Below are 23,804 nucleotides of genomic sequence, written 5' to 3'. Positions count from 1 at the left end.
TGGTGGGTATTGGTCCTCCTCCCTCTGGCACAATGCTCCTCCCTGTGCCCCACACCCAATGAGCTGGGTTAGGGGACATTGAGCACCAGGTGCCCCCATCCACATCAAACTCGGCAAACTTGAAATGCATGCCTCCTACAAACAAGCCACGGTGGAACCAGCTGAAGTTGCTTCCTACCTTCTGTACAGTTTGTAAAATAAGGGGTTTATTATAAGATTTCATTTATTTCTAAAAAAAGATACTAGACTGTAAATGTTGTATAAAAATTGAAATTAATTTTAAAAATAAAAGTCTTGACAGATTTTTTTTTTCCATTCCCACCCATGGTATCATGGCCTTCCAGTATTAGCCTAGAAGTAAAGTTTTGCCATTGCTTGAAGAAACTTCTTTTTCCTCCTCTGGGCAGCAAGCTGCAGGACATCCTCAGGGTTACTGGCATTGAGCTCTGTTTGGCCGATGGCTTTTATCTGGCAAGAACAAGAGACAGGGTGAGCAGCAGCGCTCAGTGAGATTGTGGCACTGCAGGGCCAGTTCAGCACTAGTGCCCCATAGGAGATTTATTTCTATGCCACCCCACACTTCCCATCAGCATCCAGGCTCCGCTAAGAATTATACTAAAAATTGGAAGTGGTGACTCTTTTCAAAGACAGTTTCAGGGAGGTAAAGACAGACTATGGCAGTCCTTGGTTAGGTTAGGTGGCCAAGAGACGCTATGGCTGCCCTATCCCTGGCAGTGTCAAGGCCAGGCAACCTGATCTAGTGGAAGATGTCCCTGCCTATGGCAGGGGGTTGGAACGAGGCGATCTTTAAGGTCCCTTTCAACCCAAACTGTTCTATGAACCCCACTCCGCCCCAGCACCCCTGTGAACTCACTGCTATCTGCCGCTTGTCTGTCTCTCCTCTTTTGTGGTGGAGATCTGAGGGTGAGTCAAGAAAAGACACTTTTTCCAGCCATGAGCATCCTGTGTGAGCTCTGATGGTGGTATTCTAGTGAAAGGATACATGTCAGATATTCCAAGATGGTGACATCCCAGATGTATTCGTAGTAAGAATCCATGGCATCGTGGCTGAAAGAGCACACAGGCCAGGTTACTAACAGACTCATAACCCCTGTACATGTCGCTATAAACTTGGTTGTAACATTCACCTGTTTTGCTCTTGCAGTGCCTTAAATGCAGTTTTGTAGTCTACTTCTCTGAGGAACTGGCAGAGAATAGCTACCTGTAAGGAGAGACAGGGTGGGTTTCAATGCCCCAAATCCCCACAGAACCCCTCAGTAGTACTGCCCCTGCTCCAGATTCTTTCTACTATTACAGCATTTCCAAGTATATCCCTATTTACTCACTAATTTCAGTCCTTTCAGTGTCCTAGCAGCAACAGTAAGAACATCTACTAATAGTGCAGATTGCATTTACAAGGAAAGCTGGATTCCATTTTACTTTCCTCCCCGTTAACATCAAAATATAAACCAACATTTTACTTACTGCCATGTTCCACCTCCTACCTGGGTGTGACAGTTGAGTAAAGAGCAGCACTTTATCATTCTCTTTATCACCTACAGAATGGTTAGAAACAGAACACACATTTTGAAACGCCAATACTGGAACACAAACAGCAACTTATTTCATATTTTGTAAATGCGGGGGACCATCTAACTGCCTGCCTACATCCTTACCCCCCCCACCTCCTGTGTTCTAGCACATCCACTGGTGGACTGAGCTTTCATCCCCGAGGAGACCTCATGGGGTTATGGTGTGTGGTACAGAGAGTGCTGCGTTTCTGGCGCAAGAACCAAGCTGCGGCCTGTTAAAAAGTGTTACTTTAATCTCCTGCTGCCTACTGCCAAGGCCTGATGGAATGGGGGAATGGACCATCACCAGGGTAGGCACACACTGGCACGTGTGACAGAACACTGTCCCAGCTGGGACTCCTGCACCACCGCAGCCTGGCACAAGGGAGGCACAGCTTGGACAGGGCTGTGAACAATGAGGATGATCCCTGACCAGGGTCTGAAGCTCTCACATGCTGTATGAACGGGACCGTGATGGGAGCAGCAGTTGGACAGGGCACATAAATCACTACTTTCCCTGGGTCCAGACAGCTCCTTGCTATTGCCCACCAAAATGTAGCCTGCAAGTAACACATCTGCTTCCTGATGAACCAAACACCTGGAGAGAGGTTACAGTGACTGAAAGGCACCACTGAACGCACTGTGGCCGGGACCAAAGACTCCCGCAATACACACAGTTATTAAGGGATTCTTACTCATGGCCCACTCACAACTGAGGAGCCACTTGTTACACCCACGTGCAAAGTGGGCAGGTATCCACTGCGTGCAGTGCTGCACCTCCAGCATGCTCCAGCAGTGGTAAGTTACAATCTCACCCACCTCCAGACCTCCTTGCACAGCAGTATAAAATCTGACTACAAGGCTACAAGAGTGTGGGCCTGGGGAGCCATTTTGGCTCTACACAGAATTAGGATGCCAACTGCATCCAGAAAAAAGAGATTTTTGTACATCCAAAGCCCATTTTAGCTCACCTGGTCTGTGTACACATCTGGTGGCACCATCTTATTAAAGAAGTCTGAGCACACAGCTCCTGCTTGGAGGTAATAGTGAAGGGCTGCTGAGTACTGATTCGTTGCTGCAAGGGAAAAAAGCAAAATAAGATCTCTAAACACAGCAGTTAGTTCTCTTATCAATTGTTTATGGAATGACTCAGATACATCTCCCTTCCTGCTGAACTCCACTGGGAAAGTGACTTCCATATCACTGTTTAAAAACCCCAACACACAGGAGGTGGTAAAACAGTGATGGACAAAAAACCTAACTATGAAGAGAGCCAGCAGCACAGAAGTTCTGCCTTTTGAGAATTACTGCCTGTTCTTCAGGTACGGAGTCTTACATCCATCAACCTGAGAGTAAAGAAGTTTGACTTCCTCGAACCAGGCACACAGGTGCTAGTGGGGGAGCTTAGCTGGTGCCAGTGAGAGGGCCCACTCATGTCACCACACCTCATGGCTCTGTGCTAGTTTTATTCCCAGCAAGTTCTCACCGGGCTGACATGAGAGCAGCCTGCAGGGGCCATGTGGCGAGAGCAGTCTGCTTGTCCACATGCTGCTGACACACAGACCTGACACACAGGTGTGCTCCAAGCACTGCTCTTTTGGGTGCCAGCTTCTGAGGCTCCCTACAGAATCATCCTACTCCTGGGAGGTTGTTCCAGTTCATATGAACAGCAAATGCTGGCAGTTTATAGCCCTGAATCACTCTCCCATGTATAAGGTGACAGCACTAAACACTGGATTAAGACTCCTCCACCCCAAAGATTATAAAGCATCTTCTAGATATTTGTCTCCTTTGGAAGAAACAGGCCACAATTTCTGCAGTACAGGTTACAGCACACCACAGGTATGCTTCCACTCCAAAAAAGAACTGATCCAGAACATGTGCCCTGTCTCCTGTTACAGCCCAAAGCACTAGCAAGTATATGGCAGAGGCACAGCAACGTACCTTGTTTTATTGCCAGTAAAGAACAGTCTGGCTTAAATGCTAAGTTTCCCTAGAGTGGTATTGACTGATAATTTAAGTGGAAGAAATGCCCAGCTACCTTTGAGGACGTCTATGGCCATGTCCTTTGCTAGCTCATGCACCAGGTAGTACTGTGCTTGTCTGTCCATCCTCTGGAAGGTCGTTCTTCAGCATCTACCCCTCTGCACTCTCTTCACTCACACTCCAAAGTAAGCCCCAAGGACTGACTCTGGAGTGGGGAACAATTTAACAAAGCCCAGTATCACATAATCGGGGCAAGATTTCCCCAGGCAAGTGCTGCCCTGGTGCAGTCTGGGTGCATGTCATGGTGCCCAGAATCTGAAACACTCTATGTTCCAGGTCTGCTGGCTGCTCCCTGCTGAGGAGCAAGGACTGCAGAAGGGGCAGATGAGGACAGAATGACAGGAAAGAGCTTCCCATCACAAGCAACACCAGATCAGCTCATGCTTCCTAGTTTACAAATCCTAAATACTTCTCTATATCAAATACAGATCCTTTCCACCTCACTTGGCTTCTGCTGCAGTGAAGCCCATCTCCACATTTAAAAGCAACCCCTACTTACACAACTTTCTATTCACTTCATAAAAGACTCAAATATTAGAGGCTTCAGTAATCACAGCACTCAAGGACCAGCTGCCCTAAAAAACTGAAGTTAATGATGATGCTTACAGTTTCCCCTACCCTAAAGGCAAGTCCACTGAAAGCCAAGTCTCTCTGTGGGTTTAGACAACCTCCCAAACTCACCTACACTACTGCACCTGAGCATTCTAAACTTGTCTATCACAAGCTTCTTTTCATAAGAGGACATTTAAGGAAGGTTACATCCAACAAGTCCTGGAGCAGCAAAGCACCCCTCACACATGCTAAACATAGACATCGGTTTCACTTACCAAAATAAATATCTGCCTGAATAATTAACCAGAAGTGGTTGTTTGCGTTGATGGTCAGTGCGTAGCTCACCAGCTCTTTCACTGTCACAGCCACAGCTTCAAAGTCCACTGACTGGAGACTAAAGGATAAAAAACAAGAAAAATAATTCCTAAGTGATCGGTTTGCTTTTTAAACACTGATCTGATCTCCCATCTAGTTTAAGTCCAAAGCACCTTGCATGAAGTGTCAAGCAAAAATAACTCCAGGGAGACTTAGTGCGAAGACTACTGTTGATTCATTTCACTGCTGCAAATCTGACAGAACAAATACACCCTTCACAGACTTAAGAAAACAGAACTCTACCTGCGGCTTACACTGCAAGAGGGTTCTGTGCAAAAACACATCTGCTCAGTTTCAAGGAGTTTGAAGACAACACCTGAAACCACTATAAATTTATCACAGCATCCACAGGCCATAGACAGTGATCTCTGGAAACCTATGGAACAGGCTTGGAAAGGAAGGAGGGAATGGTTTGGTACATTGTTTGGGCAGCCGTTCCCGAAGTTGGTGTGGAACTTCCAGTTTTCAAAACATGGTTTTACTCACCCTACTGCTAAATTCTGGTAACACTGAACAATTTTATTCTGCTTGACCTTACAATACACACTGAAATCTATACCAGAAACAGTAAGACTATTCAACCAGACCAGGTAAAGACAGATTAACCACACTAAACTTTACACTCTTCCTCTCTCACACAGGAATCACCTCTCCCACTGCATACAAAGAATCTGAACCAATGAGGTTCTAGTCCCACAGAGCCTTTAAATGTCACTGGAGAAATACAGTTCAGTCCAACCAGAACAAATCAATATATACTACACGTCCCTTTGGCTATTATTCAAACACACCTCAAAAACGTTAGTTATTTTGTATTCAAGTATTATACAGTTCACATAGCTACACACAGCCCAGTAAAGCACACAGCTAAAACCACCCTCAGTTTCTCAATTCTCACACTCCACCAGGATCACAAAATCAGGAGCAAAAACCTCCCTGCAATCAGACCAACCTGCGATGCCCTCACAGGGCAGAAGTCACACTCACACACAGTAACTAACACACAGCAACTGAAACCAAACCAACTATGTAAAAACATACTTTGGAACCTATATTTTTAATTATCATCTTACTTGGGGATGGAGGAGGGCCAGATGGAAATGTGCTCTGCTGCAATATCATTCACAATGTCTTCCTAAGAGAAGAAAGATATATGAGAATTTACAAAGAGAAACCTTTCCAGAAAGCCAAGGATGATGTTTATGGTATGTACTAACCCGAACATTATGAAGCTTGACAAACAGGGACAATATTGTGGTTAAAACCAATGGCTCCTGTAAAGGGAAAAAAAGGTAAATAGTATTTCCATGAACTACCGAAACTCTAGTTTCTTCCCTAAGCTCTAAAGCTATGTAAGAAGTTCTGACATCATTACATTGAAACAGGGCAGTATTTTGTTAGGAATCCTGCAACACAAGGGCACTGCGAGAGAGCTTCTGCGGGAAGTCTTTAATTCACATTTTCCCAAATAACACCTTGAATATAAATTTCACTCAGGTTTTCCACGTTTCTGTTGTTTCTGTGGCTACTGCCTAGCCTTAAACTCAAGCTAGGTACACTACAACTGTCTAAGCACTTACAAACCCACAAGCTATGAACAATTTCTATTCCTCTTACTTCTGCTGCCTTTATGATGCACGTAGCTGCCTCCTCCTGCATCCAAAAGGAATGCTATGCTTTGGGACAGCTGCAATAAAATATATTCCTAATGGTAACAGATCTCCACTGTTAGAACTCAGGGTAATTTTTTCATAGGCTATGCAACACTGCTGTATGATAGCTATAGCAAATCCAGGAGTTCTTCAGCTATACAACACACCTATAGAGCCGTCAGACTTTCTGGAATTTAAAAGTCCAGAAAAATGCTCTATCAGAAGGAAGTTCTGGTTGCAAACACATTCTCAAGACCACTATAACTTACCCGAAGCTTTTTGATGAAAGACAGCAATTCACTCCTAAATTAGAGACACAAAACCCCATGTAAGTAACTGTCTGCAACAAAGAATACATGCAAAGTTAATACACTGGAAACTAGGTCCTTAAAGCCAATTCTTCACCTGCCAAAACAGCCTTTCATCTCTAAGTCCACAAAAGCAGGGTACACAAGTGAAAACACTCAGGCAGGTCACTCACTTCTAATACAGTCAAGTAGCAAGTCTTACATTTAAAAGAGGTTACAGAAGAGGTATGTGCTACTCCATCAAGCTACAAAAGGCAAGAAAATCACTTCGTAGTTAGTTAACCGTTGACTCCAAAAGGGAAAGCAACTGAGCTGTACTGTAACTCTTCCAGCTAGGATTGCAACAGTGACCTCCAGGCTTACAGAAGAGGGTGTGCAGTGATCTTTTATGATGCACACCAGTTTCCTCATCATGCCACACCAGAACTGTCACCACAGAACAACCCAGACAAGCACAGCCTACTTGGAAAAGGTTTCACTGCTTCTTTTCCATAGTAACAACTGGGTCACTGCCCTTCACTGTTTGAATCAGAGGGGTCAGAAGAGGTTCAGCATCCCAGAGTACACCTGTACTGCTTCCTTTTCCTTGCCAGAGTACAACTGAAACCTACGGCAGGCACATACCCTCTCTCACCCATCCCACTGCAGGATAAGCAAAAGCAGCTGGTCTTTGGGTACATATTAGCCTGATTAGCTTAAGAAAGGCAAAGAAACAGTCAATAGTTTGACAGGGGCATCTTTCCCAAGTTTATAACATGGAAAGTTGTTGGATATAATCATACATCCCAGAATTTACCATAACAGGCAACTCGTAATTACGCTTGAACATAAGAACAGGCTGAAAATATTTACTGAGAGAACAAATCAGAGAGTCCTGAATGAATCAATCCATCAGTCAGTTAAGCTAAGACTGGCAGAGGTTAGGGAACTGACAGTGAAATTACTCCAGTCAAGAATAGTTTCATCCTTTCCCTCTTCCCAGGAGCTCAGCTGAATGAGAATTTCATTTCAAGACTGAATAACATTTAGCTTTAAATTCAGAAACCTCAAGATACCCACAAACACCTATGCTGGTGTTTATGGAGGCGTTTAATGCAGTTATAAGAGTAGTTAACCACAGAATCCTAGAACACCAGGTTGGAAGGGACCTCAGTGATCATCTTGTCCATCCTTTCTTAGCAAAGCATGACCCCAGATGGCCCATCATCCTGCCCAACCAAATCACAAACATAAATCCAGAAAGTGTAATCTACCACTTCCCTGGGGAGATTATTCCAATGGCCGATTATTCTTATCCTGAGAAATTGTCCTCTTGTGTCCAACTGCAATCTCCTCAGTAGTACCTTGTACCTATTACCCCTCATCTTTTCCATGTGACTGACTCCTTGTAAAAAGGAAGTCTCCACCTTCTTTGTAGTCACCCTTTAACTACAGGAACATGGTAATAAAATGTCTCCACTGAGCCTTCTTTTCTCGAGGCTGAACAAACCCAATTCTTTCTCCCAGCCTTTCTGTATAAGGCAGGCTTTCTCAGCCCCTGGATCATCTGTGGCCCTTCTCTGGACCCTCTCCAGCCCGTCCACGTCTTTTTCTTTATAGCAAGTACAAAAACAGAACACAGTTACAGTCAATGGAGCCTGCAGAACAGTTCCAGTTAATGAAAAGCACCTCCAGTTGGTCAGCTAAACTGCCCTCTAGATGCTACTGACTTTATTAGAAGATCTACACTGGTTATAATGGAGCACAGACACATACACTTCAGTGTCTGTATTTTGACCTTAATCCCACACACTCCTTTTCTCTCCCTCTGAAAAAGAAAGGCAACACATCGCCACTAATATCCAACACTGCCATTGGGTGGACTGTTTACTCAGTAGAGACCTTTAGCTGCTGCCACCATTCTGACAGCGGAATCCAGACGATTTCTGAAGGGAACAGGGGGCCAAATATACAGTTCAAACCATCTTCAAAAATAATTTAAGCAGACACACCTGTACATAATGCCCAGTGTAGACTCCCTGTGTTTTATCAAACTCACTCTGCCATCATTCCCCCGTTTATGCTGGTTAGATACACTGCAGATTTGTACCACAACTTCCCAAAGGTCTTTAGCTGTCCGTCTGCTTTCTTTGGGACCTGGAAGTTCTTTGCAAGTAGCAGCCAGCAACTGTCCCAGCTATACGATGCAAGAGAGAAAATACAGTAAGCGCAGCTTCTCTGGACACTGACTACAGCAAAGGCATTTTAAATGGCTAAACAATTACTTTAGTTTACAAACTACAAAGCTGTGTGACTAAACCCTGCAGCAGAGGACATGAGGAACCTGGAAGACTGGAATTAAACAGCAAAGGAGTTCTCCTTTTATTAGTTTTCTTAGGGTATATTTTATTATTACAAGTTCCAGAAAGCAAGCTTTACACTCTACTACAGTACACAGCATAAAACCTAAACCCTGTAAAATACAGTTTTATAAAGACTGTCTCTAATAATTAATCTGAACTGATACTGACACCCTCTGCTGTAGAGAAAAAAACTGAAGCTCAGGACAGAAATTAGGAAATACCACTCATAAGCAGAGCAGGCCAAAAATGAACCTGTCCTGGAACGTGATCTGCTTTCAGCTTCACTGCCAGACTCTGAAGCAGAAACAGTCCTGTAAAACCATTTTGAAAGCAAAGTTTCCAAAAAGGCAGTGCTTGGATGTCTCCAAAAATTCAAAACTGGTGTTGGGTTAGAAAACAGAACCATCACAGTGCCCCTGGAAAACAAGTGTCTTACAAACAGAACAACAACCAGATACAAAGCCTGAGATCTATACACTTTTCATTCCCCTCAGCTAGAACTCTCAGCCTGAATTCATGTAGGAGGAGAGTCCTTTACAGAAGTGCTACAGAGTTTCAATCACAACCACACATGTCTGATGCTTATGGAACCAAGCTCAGCTGGCAGCCAACAAGGGCTAAGGTGCAGTTTGTTTCATACGCTCTTGCAGCACAGCTTTCAAGTCTTTAGTGACCTGTCAAACACACTTGCTGCTTAGCCCTGCTGTCTCCTACACCAGACCTAAGTCATGACAGCCACAAACCCAACACTCTAGAGACAAAAGGGAACATGCTTTTGAAAGTACAAAAGACCCCAGCAGGAAAAAGTAAATTACAGCCTGAAAAGGCTTTGAGCACTATTTACCTTCACATAAGGATTAGTTTGAACCAGAGGTAATGGAACTTGCATGGTCAAATACTCATTCTCACACCAGTTTAACAGGAAGGCAACACATTCTTCAGCTATAACTTGTCGAAGAGGAATATCTGGAAGAAAAGGTGTTCTTTGCTTTATTTATTATTTAACAAACACAGTGTTATATGAAAACAAGCAAAACCCATTCCCCCAAATTAGATATTTCTGTTCCATAGCTATCACAGAAAAACATGATACTTAGTCCTGCAAGAGACCTCACCTCTGAAAGCTAGTAGCAACAACAGCTTCCTCTAACTACAACAGCATAACATTAATCCCTCAGCGTGAAGCCATGTTTTATCCTGTTCAAGCTCTTTAAATGGCACTAACCAGTCAGTGTTTAGCAGCATGTGGGCTTCATGACATTGCTGTTCTCATTTCCAGTGTCAAACTTCACTACTGCTTTTCCAATTACACTTCTAAATGGTAAGCCTACCACAAAGGTGTTTTCTTTATTCCTTTCTCACAAGCTTTGTACTTTATTGCGTCCCACAAATGACAGCAATGTACTTACCAGGAACTCTCATTTCCAAATATCCTCGGACTCTGCTTATAAGGTCAGAAGGAGGACGCTCTCCAGAAGCGCCAGGTCCTGCTTCATGAGTGTAAATGTCCAAAAGTAGCATTTCATTCAACATGACTTGGCGGAGTTTTGGAGAAAACTCTGTCACAAGCTCCAAGCAAGCAGCAAAAAGCTGTTTTGCATGGACAAAATCCTGCAATGAGAAGGATACGCATTAATGATTCCTAATGGATTCATAAAGGAGAAGACTAAGAGTTAATGCACTGTTCAGCTCTCAATTTATGAATCCTATGGCTTTGCTATTAAGCTTAACAGTTCCAGATTTTTCAAAGAAAACAAGAAGTAAACACACCAGACGTAACTATTGCATACTGGGTGCAGTGGGTTTTTTTATCTTGTAGTTTAGCAAACTACAGTATTGTCAACTACAAGGAAAATAAACCAGCATTCCAATAAATTCCTCGTGTGAAACTGGGTTTAGATGCAACATGATTTAGTGCACCATAATCAAAACTTCATATGAATGAAATAATCTCCAAGCCCAACTAACTGGAAAGCCACTATCCTTGGTCTGCTGATGGAATTCTCGAGACAGAAATATTAAACCATTACATGACACACAGCACTTGTTACTACATCTCCCTCACATCCCGCTTTTACAATTCTTTCTCTCAAGAAGGGCTTTCCATATTTTCAGTGTTGCTGAAATTCAATTGCTCAAACTCACTCACCAGTACCTTCAGATGACTTGCTCACCTTAATCGCACAGCAGTGTAATCCCTTTGCCATAAGGATGTAGACCAAATCCCTAGTCAGACTGTCTTTGATTCCTAAAATAACATTGCCGTAAACATTTGGTACTTCCCACTGGGAGAGAAATACATAGGACATTTGCACAGAAACAGGTTTTAGAATTCACATCACTGCTCACAATGTTATAAACAAAACTCAAACACTTACAATTATTGCCATCTAAGTGCCAAGTCCTTCATTTTTATATCTAATCAGAAGTAATGTACTGCTCTGATGGAAGTTCCATAAAGAAGACTAGCTACCCTACTTTGCTCATACTTTGAATCTGCAATAACTGGGAGAGGGGAAAAAAAGACAAGAAATCTTTACTTAAAAAAAAATTAAATAATAATTTTATCTCTTCCTCTCTTCTGCTGCCAGCTTTTAATGTCAGTTTAAAAGTTTACATATTTAAAGTAATATTGCTGACTAGTCAGAACACTGAAAGCAAAAGCTACAGAAATCTGTTTTCTCACAAGGAAACCCTATGATTCAGCCAGTAACTCCTTAAAACAAAGGTTATACATTTTGCTTTAATACTTTCCATAGAGAACGAGAGTGTACACATGTATCATCATTCTTATTAAACCACCATTATGCAGAAAAAGGGAAAAAAAATTAACCATGCTGAGGATCTATGACAAGATGTTTACTGTTCATTGCAGCATGACACCTAGCCAGACCTACAGCTGCACTTATGAGCAGATGAATTACCTTATTTGAAATTGTCCAGAATTGGCGTTCTGAAGTCATACCATGCAACTCAATTAAGATCTGTCGAATCCTCCAAGGATCTACTGACAGTATGAGCTGATGTTCAAGCTGGCCAATATTGACACTTGCTGAAGCTATAAGAAAAGCAATCAGGTCTCCAACACATTCCTTCTTAACGTAGATGCTTGTATTCCTTAGTATATAAGAATTTAAACATACCAGTTTAAGAACAGCAGATACATCAATGCTTCTGAAGGTCACATACATCCTTCTGTGCCTTTCCAGAAACACCATGTGCTAGCTTTCCAGCTCCCCCAACCTAAAGGGCTACTTGCAGTGCCCCCTTTTCTCATAGCAGCAGCTCCGAGTATTCCATTACCCTTGTCACAGCAGTGTTCCTGTACAGCCTTAGTGAAAATATGTATTTTCACAACTGGCTTAAGTCAAGGGAAAGACAGTTCTTTCCAGCTTCAGTCACCTACAGGCACCTCTTATGTCAGCTTTGACTTGTTTAGCTGCACAGCCCAACAGCTGTACTTGGGAAATGAACTGGCTGAAAAGGTTTGTTTCACGTTGGTACGTTTAAAACTTCACCTGGACATTACTCCTGGGCCAGCTCACCAAACAGTCAGACAAGCATTAGTACTCCTCTAAGCCCAGAGGCCTTTGCCCTTTCTGGCAACAGTAACAACAGCCAGATTTAGCTCAAAGTGCCACACCTCTCTCACTTGGTTGGATGGGGTTTTGAACAACCGGGAAGGTGTCCCTTCCCATGACAGGGAACTGGATCTGTAAGGTGCCTTCCAACCCAAATCATTCTATGATGACACATTCATTTGTGCATATCTATTATACTCAGTTGAGATACAAGCAACATACAAGCAAATAACAGTCATCTTCTTGAACAAGTAGGACATTCACCAACTAAAAATGTAAAGTATTCTCTCTGGAACCATTATCTCAAACTTTTTCGTAGAACAGACCTGCACATAGTAACTTCAAGCATGGAAACAGGTCACTGACTGCATATAAGTTAATGGAAATGCTGTGAAAAATACCTGGGATATCATAAAAAGAAGCCACAGGTTTTGTGCACAGATTGATTCGAGGTGATCTCTTCCTCATTTGATCAATGAGGAGCTTCCGTTCATCATCTTTCAGCAGTTTCATGAACAGCTCATGAGATGAAATCATGAAGACAAGCTGAAGATCTTCCAAACCCAAACACAAGTTTCTAAACAAATGAAAAAGTTAATACATGAGCAAGCAGGAAAAAGCTGCTTACTTTTTCAGTTGTAAGTTCTCAATTTATTGTGTTACATAACATGAATTCACACTTTGAAAGCAGTGTAATCTTAGTACTGCTACATACTTGAGAAATGCTGCCATTTTTCTCTTCAACGCTTCAGAAGCATTTTCCAAGTTTAATGATTTTGAACAAACCTGGGAAAGAAAGCAGAAAATAACTAAGCAGCCCCTTAGAACACTTACAATTAGTCACACACAGTGTTTCTACCCAGTTTTCTGACTCACAATTAGTATCAGCCAGTAACTCCCTCTCTCAAGTGAGGCACCAAAGTTACCTGATAAACACTGTAGCCATCATAGATGGATCAGTTTCTTTGAGCCTGCACCAGGCAGGCTGTTCCAGACAACCATAATCTTTCATCAGATGCAATTCACACTCCTTTTGCCTATTCCTCTGATGTTTAGGTGTGCTGATACTGAGCGCCACAGTGTCAGTCAGCCTTATAAGATCATTAAACATATAACAAAGTTCTGTCACAGAAGTTTAAAAATGAACCAACATTTCTAAGTGCAAATCTGTGAGATTCACTAGAACTAATAGTTAAAATAGCAGCAGTTGAAAGATAACTAGGTAACTGAATTAAATTGCCAGCTTTTACTTGCTTTGAAGTTCTGTCTTAAGAGAATTTGTTTCTTTCTTCCTTGAAAAACAAACATTCAACAATGTCTCTAACTCAATGATGCCAAGGAACAGAAGCAATTTCAAATCCAATCTGAAGCAACAAGTCAACTCTGGAAAGATGGTCTCCAACATGGAGAAATGGAAATGGAGCTATAAACGCAGATGCAAGACTGATCACAGAGTGTGATTGTAAAGTAACTTCTCAAACTTTAATCAACTTTCTTGAAGTTAGTACAAAGTATTTCTCCCTGCTTCAGAAATCTGAGCATTCCTTGCAACAATAATACTAAATACTGTTTCCCCTTCTAATTTCAGGTAATTTTGTTTACCTCAAGGAGGAAGTCTATTTTCTCTTTGCTGGGTTTCAGGAACAGCTGACAAAACTGAACATCAACTGTTCGACCCTGCAATACATCGCAGACTGTGTTGCACATGCAGACTTTGAAGCAAACTTCATCCAGAGCATCATTCCTGCATGAACACAAAACTGAAGATCACGGATCATCTCTGACAAACAGAACTGACAATACAGCTGACTTTCCAAAAAATTCAGGAATATTTGTGCATCTCAGAATACACAATCACTGTACAAAAATCAAGACAAATAACCAGAACGTATGGCTTCCTTCTCTTGATCCTTCTCTGCATGGCTTGATTAGATTGCAATGTCATGCTCCTCCATTCATCTCTGTCTAGTGCTCATCCCTGAAGGTGCTCTGTATCAGCCGTATCAAGAGATGAAAACACCCCTAGACACTGCTAAGCTACAGCCTCCAAGATTCTCTCACAGGAGACCCTTATGTGACTCCTTTCTGGCTGATGTGAAGACTGAATTCAGTCACTACTAAGGTTTTACACAAGAGGACGTTACCATCAATATTTCCTTTTTTCCCCTCACATGTGTAAAACCTGGCTTCTCACTTCTTCAACAGAAAAACCTGTAGGCAGCTTCTCTTCAGAGAAGAATTATCATCATGATTATATGGAGATGCTTTCCATATAGCCCCCATTCAAGTGCCTAAGCTCCAGAGAAGGTTGAATTTTGGATGCAGCCATTTGCTTAGCACTTCTCAGTTGGGAGCCATCCACAAGCTACCTTTGTAACGTACCTAGTTCTCTCTGCTTATTGTAATTTTTTGCTTATTGTAAATGTACCATCCTACTCATTAAGCCCTAGGCTAGTTCAGCAGTGCACAAAGCTCCTAATCACAGTTAACTGCCTGCATTCCCAACAAAGTACGTATCTCCTACAGTATTATTGCTTAGTATGGTTAACCTGACCAGCTTCATATACAAACACACACACATATATATGATCAATTGTGACATAAATAAGATCAGTAAAGTGGTATAATTAAGTGTTAATTCTCTCTTTTTTTTCCCCATATACATCAGAGTTAGAAACATTACAAAATAGGTCCCTATTTGGGAGATGTACTTAAGACTACTGGTAACAGAAATAAAGGCTCAAGTTTCTTGTATTTGTTGTTAGAAGATTTTCTCTACTTTCTATGATAAACATAACTCATGAAAACCGCTTTTCATCATCACTGAACAGATCATTATTTAATGTCTCACCCTTGTTGAGATTTTTGGAAGAGTTCTCTCAGCACTGATTGCCTGAACTGAACAGGTAAACTGAACGTTAGATTATCTTCAAGGAATATATTCACTATATCCTATAACACAAACACAGTTGCAATAGTCAATGCATAATGCAAAAGACACAGTTAAAGTAATTTTCTATCCGATAGAAATCATCAAACTAACAGAAGCAACTTGTACCCATGTGTGATGCTAAAACTCATTAAACAACCAGAAAGGGACCAAACGACGTAAGTTCTCTATCAAAGAATCCAAGAAAAACCCAAACCAAACCACCCAAAGCTCCCAAAACCAAACATCAGACAAACTTGAGAATCTCAATGGAATTCAAGATATTTTAATCTAAAAGTATCAAACTATATTCCTACACGTGTTCTAATATGCTATGTTAATGGTTAACTGGAACACTTAAATTTATTAAAATCCCTGTCAGTTCAGGTGGAATAATCCAGATAGAATGATAATAAAACCCTCAAATACATGTAGGTATATTTAAGCATCCTACCTGATAGCTGCCAGATTTCATACACTTATGGATTTGACTATAAGGAGTTGCCTGTTGAGACGTATCATCAGAAGACAAGGTAAGAACTCCACATGCTTGACAGTACCCAGCTAACCGCTCTTCATCTATGGTAAAATGAAGTGATGATGAACCATTCTGAAAAGTAAGGGTTAATCAAATCTTAGTGGCTGAAGTACTAGGAAGCATAAGCTTAGTTTGAAAACATTAACAGAAACTCACAGTTTCCCAGGTAACAGCAAAACAACAAACTAATGTGCATATACAGACTTCTTTTAAAAGCATACTTTTGTATGTACTTTTTACATCTTAGACCATGTTTTGTCTATTTAAATAAAATTCTGAGTTTTGCAGGTTTTAGAATATAAATAAGCAAAAAGGAATTAATTATAAATTAAAACACTGTATTTTTAGAAGGTCAGAGCAAAGAATCTGATTTCCAAGGGGAGTGTCCTGGGTTGAGCAGCAGCAGTCATTTAGTCAGATAAAAAAAGAATAGGAAGTGCTGTATGGTTACCTTCCTCAAAAAACACGTCGCCACAATCAAAATACCACAATGGACACAGAATGTGCTGTTCAGTTCAGTTAATATTAGCCCCAAAGCTGTTGTCATTGCATTTCTTGCATCAAAACAACTGTGTAAGGCAATACATAGAACAAAGCAGCAATACATTGCAGCTGATTAATATGATTTCATCCAAGGAATGTGGAAAAAACCCACAAAAAATGTTGTCCAAATCCCATGAAGTTTCTTTAGAAACTGTGTGCATCATTTACAGTTATTAAATTGCTTGAAAAGGAACCAATAATTTAGGCAAGGTTTTTGTTTTTCAGAAGAGCTGGAAACATGTGCTAATAAAACACTTGGTACCTTTGCAATCAACTCCTTTGTTTTGAAAAACATTTCTTTAGCTTTTTCATGAACGGCTGCATTTGTGGATCCTTGTTGAAAATAGATTGCACCCAAGTCATAGCAAACCTACAAACAGCAGTGACATAAACCACGTTATTTTGGAAACTGAGATGACATTTTAAGTCAAGATTAAATATTTCAACTTAAACATTATATGTACTTTAAACTGTTTCTAGTTTTATCTAATACACCTAAACTGCGTAACTTTCCCCACCGTACTGCTGCTTCTTTAACTGTGATCCCAGTGTGTGCAATTCTGCTCAGGCATTACAGAATTACAGAATGATCTCCATATAATTGTTACAACAATGCAATACGCTGTCCTTATCATATAATGGCTTACTCTGAGGGGTAGAGGAGAAGTGAGGAGTTGGGGAAAGCAATAATAATTACAGTGTTGAAATTCTAAGTTCTAAATTGAGGTTCTAGTAATGTAAAAATGAAGTCAATAATACATCATTGTATTAAAAAAGAACATGGGAAATATTAATAGAAAAATATTGCAGTTTATCTCAAAAATGTTCAGTATATATGTTGCTCAGTATATATAACAATTTCCCTAAAGAAACAGGTATGAATTGAAAACTTTAGCATAGAACATAAGCTACCTGGCACTGTATCTCCTCTGCACTGATTTTCAGTCCAGCTGTGGAACTCTCAGTTTCTCCATTCACCATACCAGGCTCCATGGCTAACAAATCCAGAGTTCTTATAGTATGGACGTAAAGATCTTTGTTTAATTTAAGTGCTCCTTCCAGGACCAGGATGGAATCAGCAGCCTGCTCTTTCAACTGTAATAGTTCAAATGCATCAAAAAAAAAAAAACAAAACAAAACACAAACACTTTTTGGTTTTGAGGTTAGCTTTGGGTTTAAATTAAATTAACACTAGGAATGTAACAGTACAGTAAAGGGATAGTAAAAGAAAGTTCTTATATACCTGTTTTATTGCTTTGTAGAATCTGTGACTGTATTTCTTGTACAGTAATTTATGGCTCCTGCTTCAGTTTCAAGCACTCAGAGAAACAGGATCAAACCCTTATTTCCAGTTTAAACAAACTATTTTTCTATTTTATCTACCATCTTTTTGTTCATTTTTGAAACATTAAGTTATGCCACAACCAGACTGCAAGTCTTACGTTACTATTTCACAGCTGAAGTAATACCAGCTTCTACATGAACAGCAACATTTTTTTTCAAACATATTGATGAACTGGTAGAACAAACATCATTCATGCTTGGCTATTTAAAAAAAAAAAAAATAGGAAAAAATAAAAGAATTGTAGAAGATGTGTAATACAAATTCATTAACTGATCCCAAGTGCAGGAAAATGAGCTAGGTGACTTATGGAAGCTTATGAAAGTAGCCAGGCTACTTTCAAAGGGAAACAGTAAGTGCTGAGTTTTGCTGCCATATGATTTTGCAGCTTAAGCACGGTATGGTATTAGTAACTAATCACACACTGATTTTGCAAAGGTTTGCTCAATTCATATGGTGCTAAGGATGGGCTGATGTAAGAATACTTCAATCACACAACACATACTCCATACTACATGCCGTGCAGAGACCACACAGAAATGTGGAACATACGGGTCTGTAAATGTAGCAAATATGGAAAGTGCCAAATATAAATATACTGAATTCAACAAAACTGTGATGCGACTGTTAATTTCCAGTCTATTCATATTTACATGTAAATTTAAGCAAAAATAAGGGGGAGGGAGAAAGTCTCACCACTTTCAAAATATTGTCAGTTAGTTCCTTTTCTTGCTGCATTTGGTTCATCCTGGACAATAGAAAGAAGAGGTCAAGATCTCAATTATAAGGCAAACCTGCACATTTGATATGTATCAAGCATGTCTGAAAGGAAAATAATACACTTGAAATAAATTAAGTTTTCCAGGGCTAAAACTAGCCATTTTAAACAACTGTATGTTACTAACATGATTTAATCCACTTAGAAATTAAATTTCAAAATACACACAAAATACACACAAAATCCAAATGAATTATACCTGAAACTTACACATTTAACTGAGGTGGACCAGGTTTCACCTGCTTTACAGGAAAGCTACTTTGAACGATGGTTCTTATGGCCCTACACAGGGGAGAAAAGTAAGCAAAAAAGTATAATAAGCAGATTACATATCTCAAAAAGACCAGTTTATCATTTCAGATACATTATACCATTAGAATATATCCTCAAGAGCACATCTAGTATTTAAGAAATGGTCTTACGTCCATAAACAGCTAAAAAACAGCACTCTCTAAGGCGAGAGCTCAAGCCACAACCTTGACTACATTTTAGGGAACAAAACCAGCCGTAAAATAGCTTTTCAGACTCAGCTCCTCATTATAACCTACGTATAGACCACAAAATTACCATTTGAAATTCTTCTTCAATGTACATCGATAGAAGAAAACATTGCTTTGTTGTATCATGATTTTAAGATTATTGCCTTAAAGAAGTTTACCATCTGTTGTAGAGCAGTATTGCCATTGCAGTGGTTGGGGGTAAGCTAGCCAGGTCTACATCCACATGTTTAGTTCCTGGAGGAACTTTGCTGATACACAGAAGCTCATTCAGTAGCATGTTCAATACAGGAACTGACAAGCTATTAAAGAAAAAAAAAAAAAGAAAGAAAAAGAGAACAAGATATTTCATACAAACATCCTACTTCTGGGATGCTTCAAATAATACACACTACTATTCAGTATTATATTATTACTAATCATCCCATGGAAGCAAGTGTAGTATCTTCATTTAGTATAATGAAACGCTCCATGTCAGATGGTGCTCTACATAAGGTATGTAAAGCAGTTACTAGTATTAGTAGCACAAATTAAGCCCCAGTGGAAGGTTGCCCTGACAGCTGATTTAATAATATGCAGTACTACATCACCTGGTTCACACAGACATATCCCCAGAATAATCTGGTCACCCAGAAGAGCAGATCCTAGTTTATTAGCTATCCTTATTAGAAATCCTTTTGAAGCAGTCCCAGATCCTACTTCCATTGCGAACAGAACTTCAAACATGTAAAGGGAACATTTCTCTGTGCTACTGTGGTTTACTTCCCTTTCTACAGCATCCACTAGCAAACTGAAGTTAAGACTAGGAACACTAGGAATACAGCACTGTAAGTTGAATTATGAAAAATATACATTAGCTGGGACAGAACATTCCTTGATAAAATGAGAAGGCAAGCAGGCTGGACTACAATACTCCAAGATTCTGAGGTGTAATTTAACACAAATGAAACACAATTCCTGATTTGGACATTGTCAGAAATTAGAAGTGATCAGCTACTGCCAAAGTACCTTTGACCTTCTGAAAAATTTGCAATCTTTGCAGCCAGTTTTGAAAACAACCAGTGAAACTACACTTGCACCAACTAAAGGCAGAATTCCTGTTTAATAAATTTCGGTCTTGTGCTATTTCAGACTCCAGGTCTGCTATCAAGCTCTCATTTTAAACTAACAAATGCTGTTCTTACTATACGAGATCCAGGAATCTTGTTCTACTCTTGCCAATGTGTCGTGGTTTAAACCAATCCACACAGGTCGTCCACTCACCCCCCCCCCCCTTCTTGCCCTCCCCCTGCTCCTGGAGGGACGGAGAGGAGAATCAAAAAGAATGCAACTCCCACGGGTTGAGATAAGAACAGTTTAGTAACTAAGGTAATGAAACACACACAATGAAAACATCATTCAACTGTTGATAACAACAGAAGCTTTATAAAAAAGCTTGGCTCAAGCTGTTACTTTATACCTTTTAAAACTATAATGACTGAACCTTTAGGCATAATCAGTTAACAAACAAAAGCATATTTCTTAATGAAAAAACAATTTTAGGTTTCATGAGCTAACAGAACACTCTACACAGAGATGCTAAATTAGTAGCTGAAATGGGTTCACACTGGTTCTCAGAAAAACCCACCACAGATGGACAAAACAATCCTATCAAAACCCAGAATCGGCCAAATACGATCATGCAGTAGGGCTGATTTCTGAATCACGATTATACCTGCATTTTAAGAAGCAAAGGTACCAACTGACAGAAAATACACCATGAATAAATGTCAGTATAAATTCCTTCTCGGAGAAGGGAAGCAGCCATTAAAAAAAAAACAAACCACAAAACAACAGCAAAACCAAACAACAACCCTTTTGTACACATCTGCTTTCAAAGCTACAGTATATACCTATAAAAAAAAAAAAAAATCCCTATTATATGCCCAAACAATATTTCCACAACTAACCACACTAAAGTTGTCTGTTCATTCTCTGCAGTTGTGCTGTATCCTGCAAAGGTACTTTGGCAAGCAGTAATCCCACCCCAGAACACCTTACTAAGGCAGACAAATATGACATATCTGACAAGATGACAAAAAAATTATTTAGGGCAGGAGTAGAAGAACTTCATAGGTAAAAGTCAAGGACATCTCATTCCATTAACTTAAGAGAAACAACACGATTTTTTTTTTTATTGTCACTGATGAAAATGTAATTTAATCTTTATGCAGTTCAGATGTGCACATCTTAATGTGACCCACTATTCTTCCTCTTTAAATTAGAAAGAGTATTGGTTTGCTCACAGACATTGCCTTCATCAAAACCCTTTCCTAACCCACAGGTGAAGTTGAACTTGACTTCAGTTGTCACACCCAAGACTTAATGTAAGAAAGACAAGGAGAAAAGGAAGACAGATTTCCCTTTGATAAAATAACGATCTCGGGCCACTTCAGTAATTTCCTTATGAAGATGTACATCTTGTACCTTTTCTCTAATACATCCAAATCCCACTTCAGATGAGCAGCAACTTTAAGAGCAAGAAGTTTTAAAATGCGATTTCTTTTGTTATCAGGTGGTGGCTGGACCTGGTTCTGTTCATTCACGGAGGGTTTTGAAGCCTGTTCCAAGAACTGGACAATCAGCTGCACAGGTGGTGGATCTGCAAAGAAACACAGCCACACTTCAGACTTTGGGTAAGCCTAGAAATTAATTTAGTGTTGCAGCTATCAACAGAGATCTTCTTGTCATTTATACAGCTGACATTATAAGCTACCAAATTCTCATCCCAAAGGATATCTTGCTTATTCTGACTCAAATCAGGCTATTAACACATATTTAACCTTCAAATTTACTTGACCATGATAACCACATTCTCATAGTCTCATTTCTTTTCATGAATTTGTATTATGTTTCAGTACTTGCATCTACAGAAACTAAATGTTGCCTCTTGAAATCACAAGTTAACTGTTGTTAAAATCATACCTACTTGTAATTATCCTCGGTATTTTAAAAAATAGTTACAAGCAACTGCTGGTACTTGTGAACGCGTCTCTTGCAACTGCAGATCATAGAACACACTAAGACAGTCTCTCTAGTACCTCTGATCTGTTTTGAAAAACTGAAACCAAATCACAACTACTACACTTTCACTGAGCTTTGAGAAACATAAAACTTGCGTTATTAATTGCAAAACAGCAGTGTAAGATCTAAACACAAAGATACTGCCTGACTATGCTTACATTTACTTTCTGTAGAAGCAATACTATAGAAGGTCATCTTGTTTCCTTCACCTGCCTGTAGAATTCATGTACTGAAGATGATGACTCCACATATGATAATCAAAATATCTGCTACTTTTAAATATAATCATTTTATTATAATACAGCGGGTTAGGTTTTTATTTATTCCAGGCCTAAGAAGACAGAGCAATTTCAGCACTGAACCTTTAGGAGATCTCTAGTTCCTGGCACTATCAATACTTCAATGGGAGAAAACCAGCTGCAAATTGCAATGAGTTCTGCAAGCAGCACTTCGTATTATAAAAAACTTACATTTCCACAAAGAAATCCACATATGCAAAGGGAAAAGTGATCTACCATCCAGGAAAGGTGGAGAAATCAAGTTATTAAATCTGGAAGTTAATGTAAACCAAGAAAAAGACGTTCTTGATTACGTTACCTAAGGCTGCACAGCCGTGCCTGCGGCGCCGCTGGGCCTAGCGCCCCGTCTCACCCTCAGCACCGTGACTTCCCCGCTACCGCAGGGTACGAGCCCCACGGCAGCACACCCTCTGCACCGCCAACCTTCCTTCCTTCCTTCTTTTCTCCCCTCCCGTAACCCCGCCGCGGCCCCGCCGCGTCCCAGTCTGCCTCTCGGGCGGAAGCTTGTCAGCCACGACCTCACCGACGCCGGGGGGCCCGACCCCGCGGCGCCTCCCGGGAGAAGCCAGAGCCGAGGGCCGGAGCGAGCGAGGGACGCAGGAGGCGAGTGTGTGGCGGCGCCACGCCGGCAGCAGGCCCCGGAACGCGGAGGCAGCAGCCGAGGGACAGGCCGCAGCGGCGGCAAAGGGGCCGCAGGGAAACGGGAGAACACTTCTTCCTCGGGGCCCGACAGAGGCCCGGACCCGGGACGGGCCGCCCCCCCCCGCCGAAGGGAGGGGGCCGCGCTGCCCTCGGGGCCGCGCCGCGCCGCGCCGCACGCACCGGGAGACGGCTTCTGCAGGTGCTGCTCCAGCAGCGCCTCCTCCAGCAGGAACTCGAACCATGAGGTCTGCGGCGGCGTGCAGGGCCGGCTGGAGGTGGCGGCCTCCCGGTCCGCCGCTTCCGCGCTCATGGCCACCGCCTGCCGCGGCAGACCCCCGCCAGCACCCGCAGCCGCGCACGTCGCACCTCCCTCCACGGAGGCAGCGACGGCACCAAGATGGCCGCCAGCCCCGCCCACCGCGCCAGGCGAGGGGCGGGGCCGCCCATGGCTCCGCCCCCAAGCCCTGAGCCGGTGCCTCTCTGGGGGCGGTCCTGCGCGGAGGGGGCGTGGCGTCTGTGGCGCGGTGCGCGGGGTCCCCCCGCTCAGCCCCGCTTTAGGGGGCTGCGCCTTGGCACTGCTCACACCCCCGGCGGCAGCGCTGGTGGAGGAGCAGCCTGCTCTGCTGCCGAGATCGCCGGGAGCGGGCGCTGGCTCCCCGCGTCACCCCGGCACCGCCGCAGCCTTCCTCACCAGCGTGTGCGCCGTGTCCCTGTAGCAGCATCACCTGTGCGCCCGGAGGCGAGAA

At 41.7% G+C, this 23,804-nt stretch overlaps 1 protein-coding gene across 1 annotated transcript; it reads right to left on the bottom strand.

Annotated features, from left to right (window-relative positions):
* Positions 1-254: 254 nt before the first annotated feature.
* On the bottom strand, positions 255-23,468 carry INTS8 (integrator complex subunit 8). Its single transcript, XM_065668615.1, has 27 exons — positions 23,239-23,468; positions 21,521-21,695; positions 19,216-19,356; positions 18,768-18,839; positions 18,476-18,527; positions 17,350-17,532; positions 16,700-16,807; positions 15,811-15,966; positions 15,279-15,379; positions 14,030-14,171; positions 13,143-13,213; positions 12,829-13,004; positions 11,771-11,904; positions 11,021-11,131; positions 10,256-10,457; positions 9,691-9,812; positions 8,496-8,680; positions 6,466-6,499; positions 5,762-5,818; positions 5,618-5,679; positions 4,445-4,563; positions 2,543-2,646; positions 1,506-1,556; positions 1,149-1,222; positions 1,004-1,068; positions 875-918; positions 255-468 (listed from the first exon to the last, which is right to left on the bottom strand). Exons 1-27 carry the CDS (start codon positions 23,366-23,368, stop codon positions 352-354), a joined length of 2,988 nt encoding a protein of 995 aa, XP_065524687.1. The 5' UTR covers positions 23,369-23,468; the 3' UTR covers positions 255-351.
* Positions 23,469-23,804: the final 336 nt, after the last annotated feature.

This window comes from Lathamus discolor, chromosome 2 (assembly GCF_037157495.1).
Source record: "Lathamus discolor isolate bLatDis1 chromosome 2, bLatDis1.hap1, whole genome shotgun sequence".
NCBI lineage: Eukaryota > Metazoa > Chordata > Aves > Psittaciformes > Psittacidae > Lathamus > Lathamus discolor.
The sequence above is the reverse complement of the archived record's forward strand: the minus strand, read 5'-3'. Positions and strand labels throughout refer to the sequence as shown.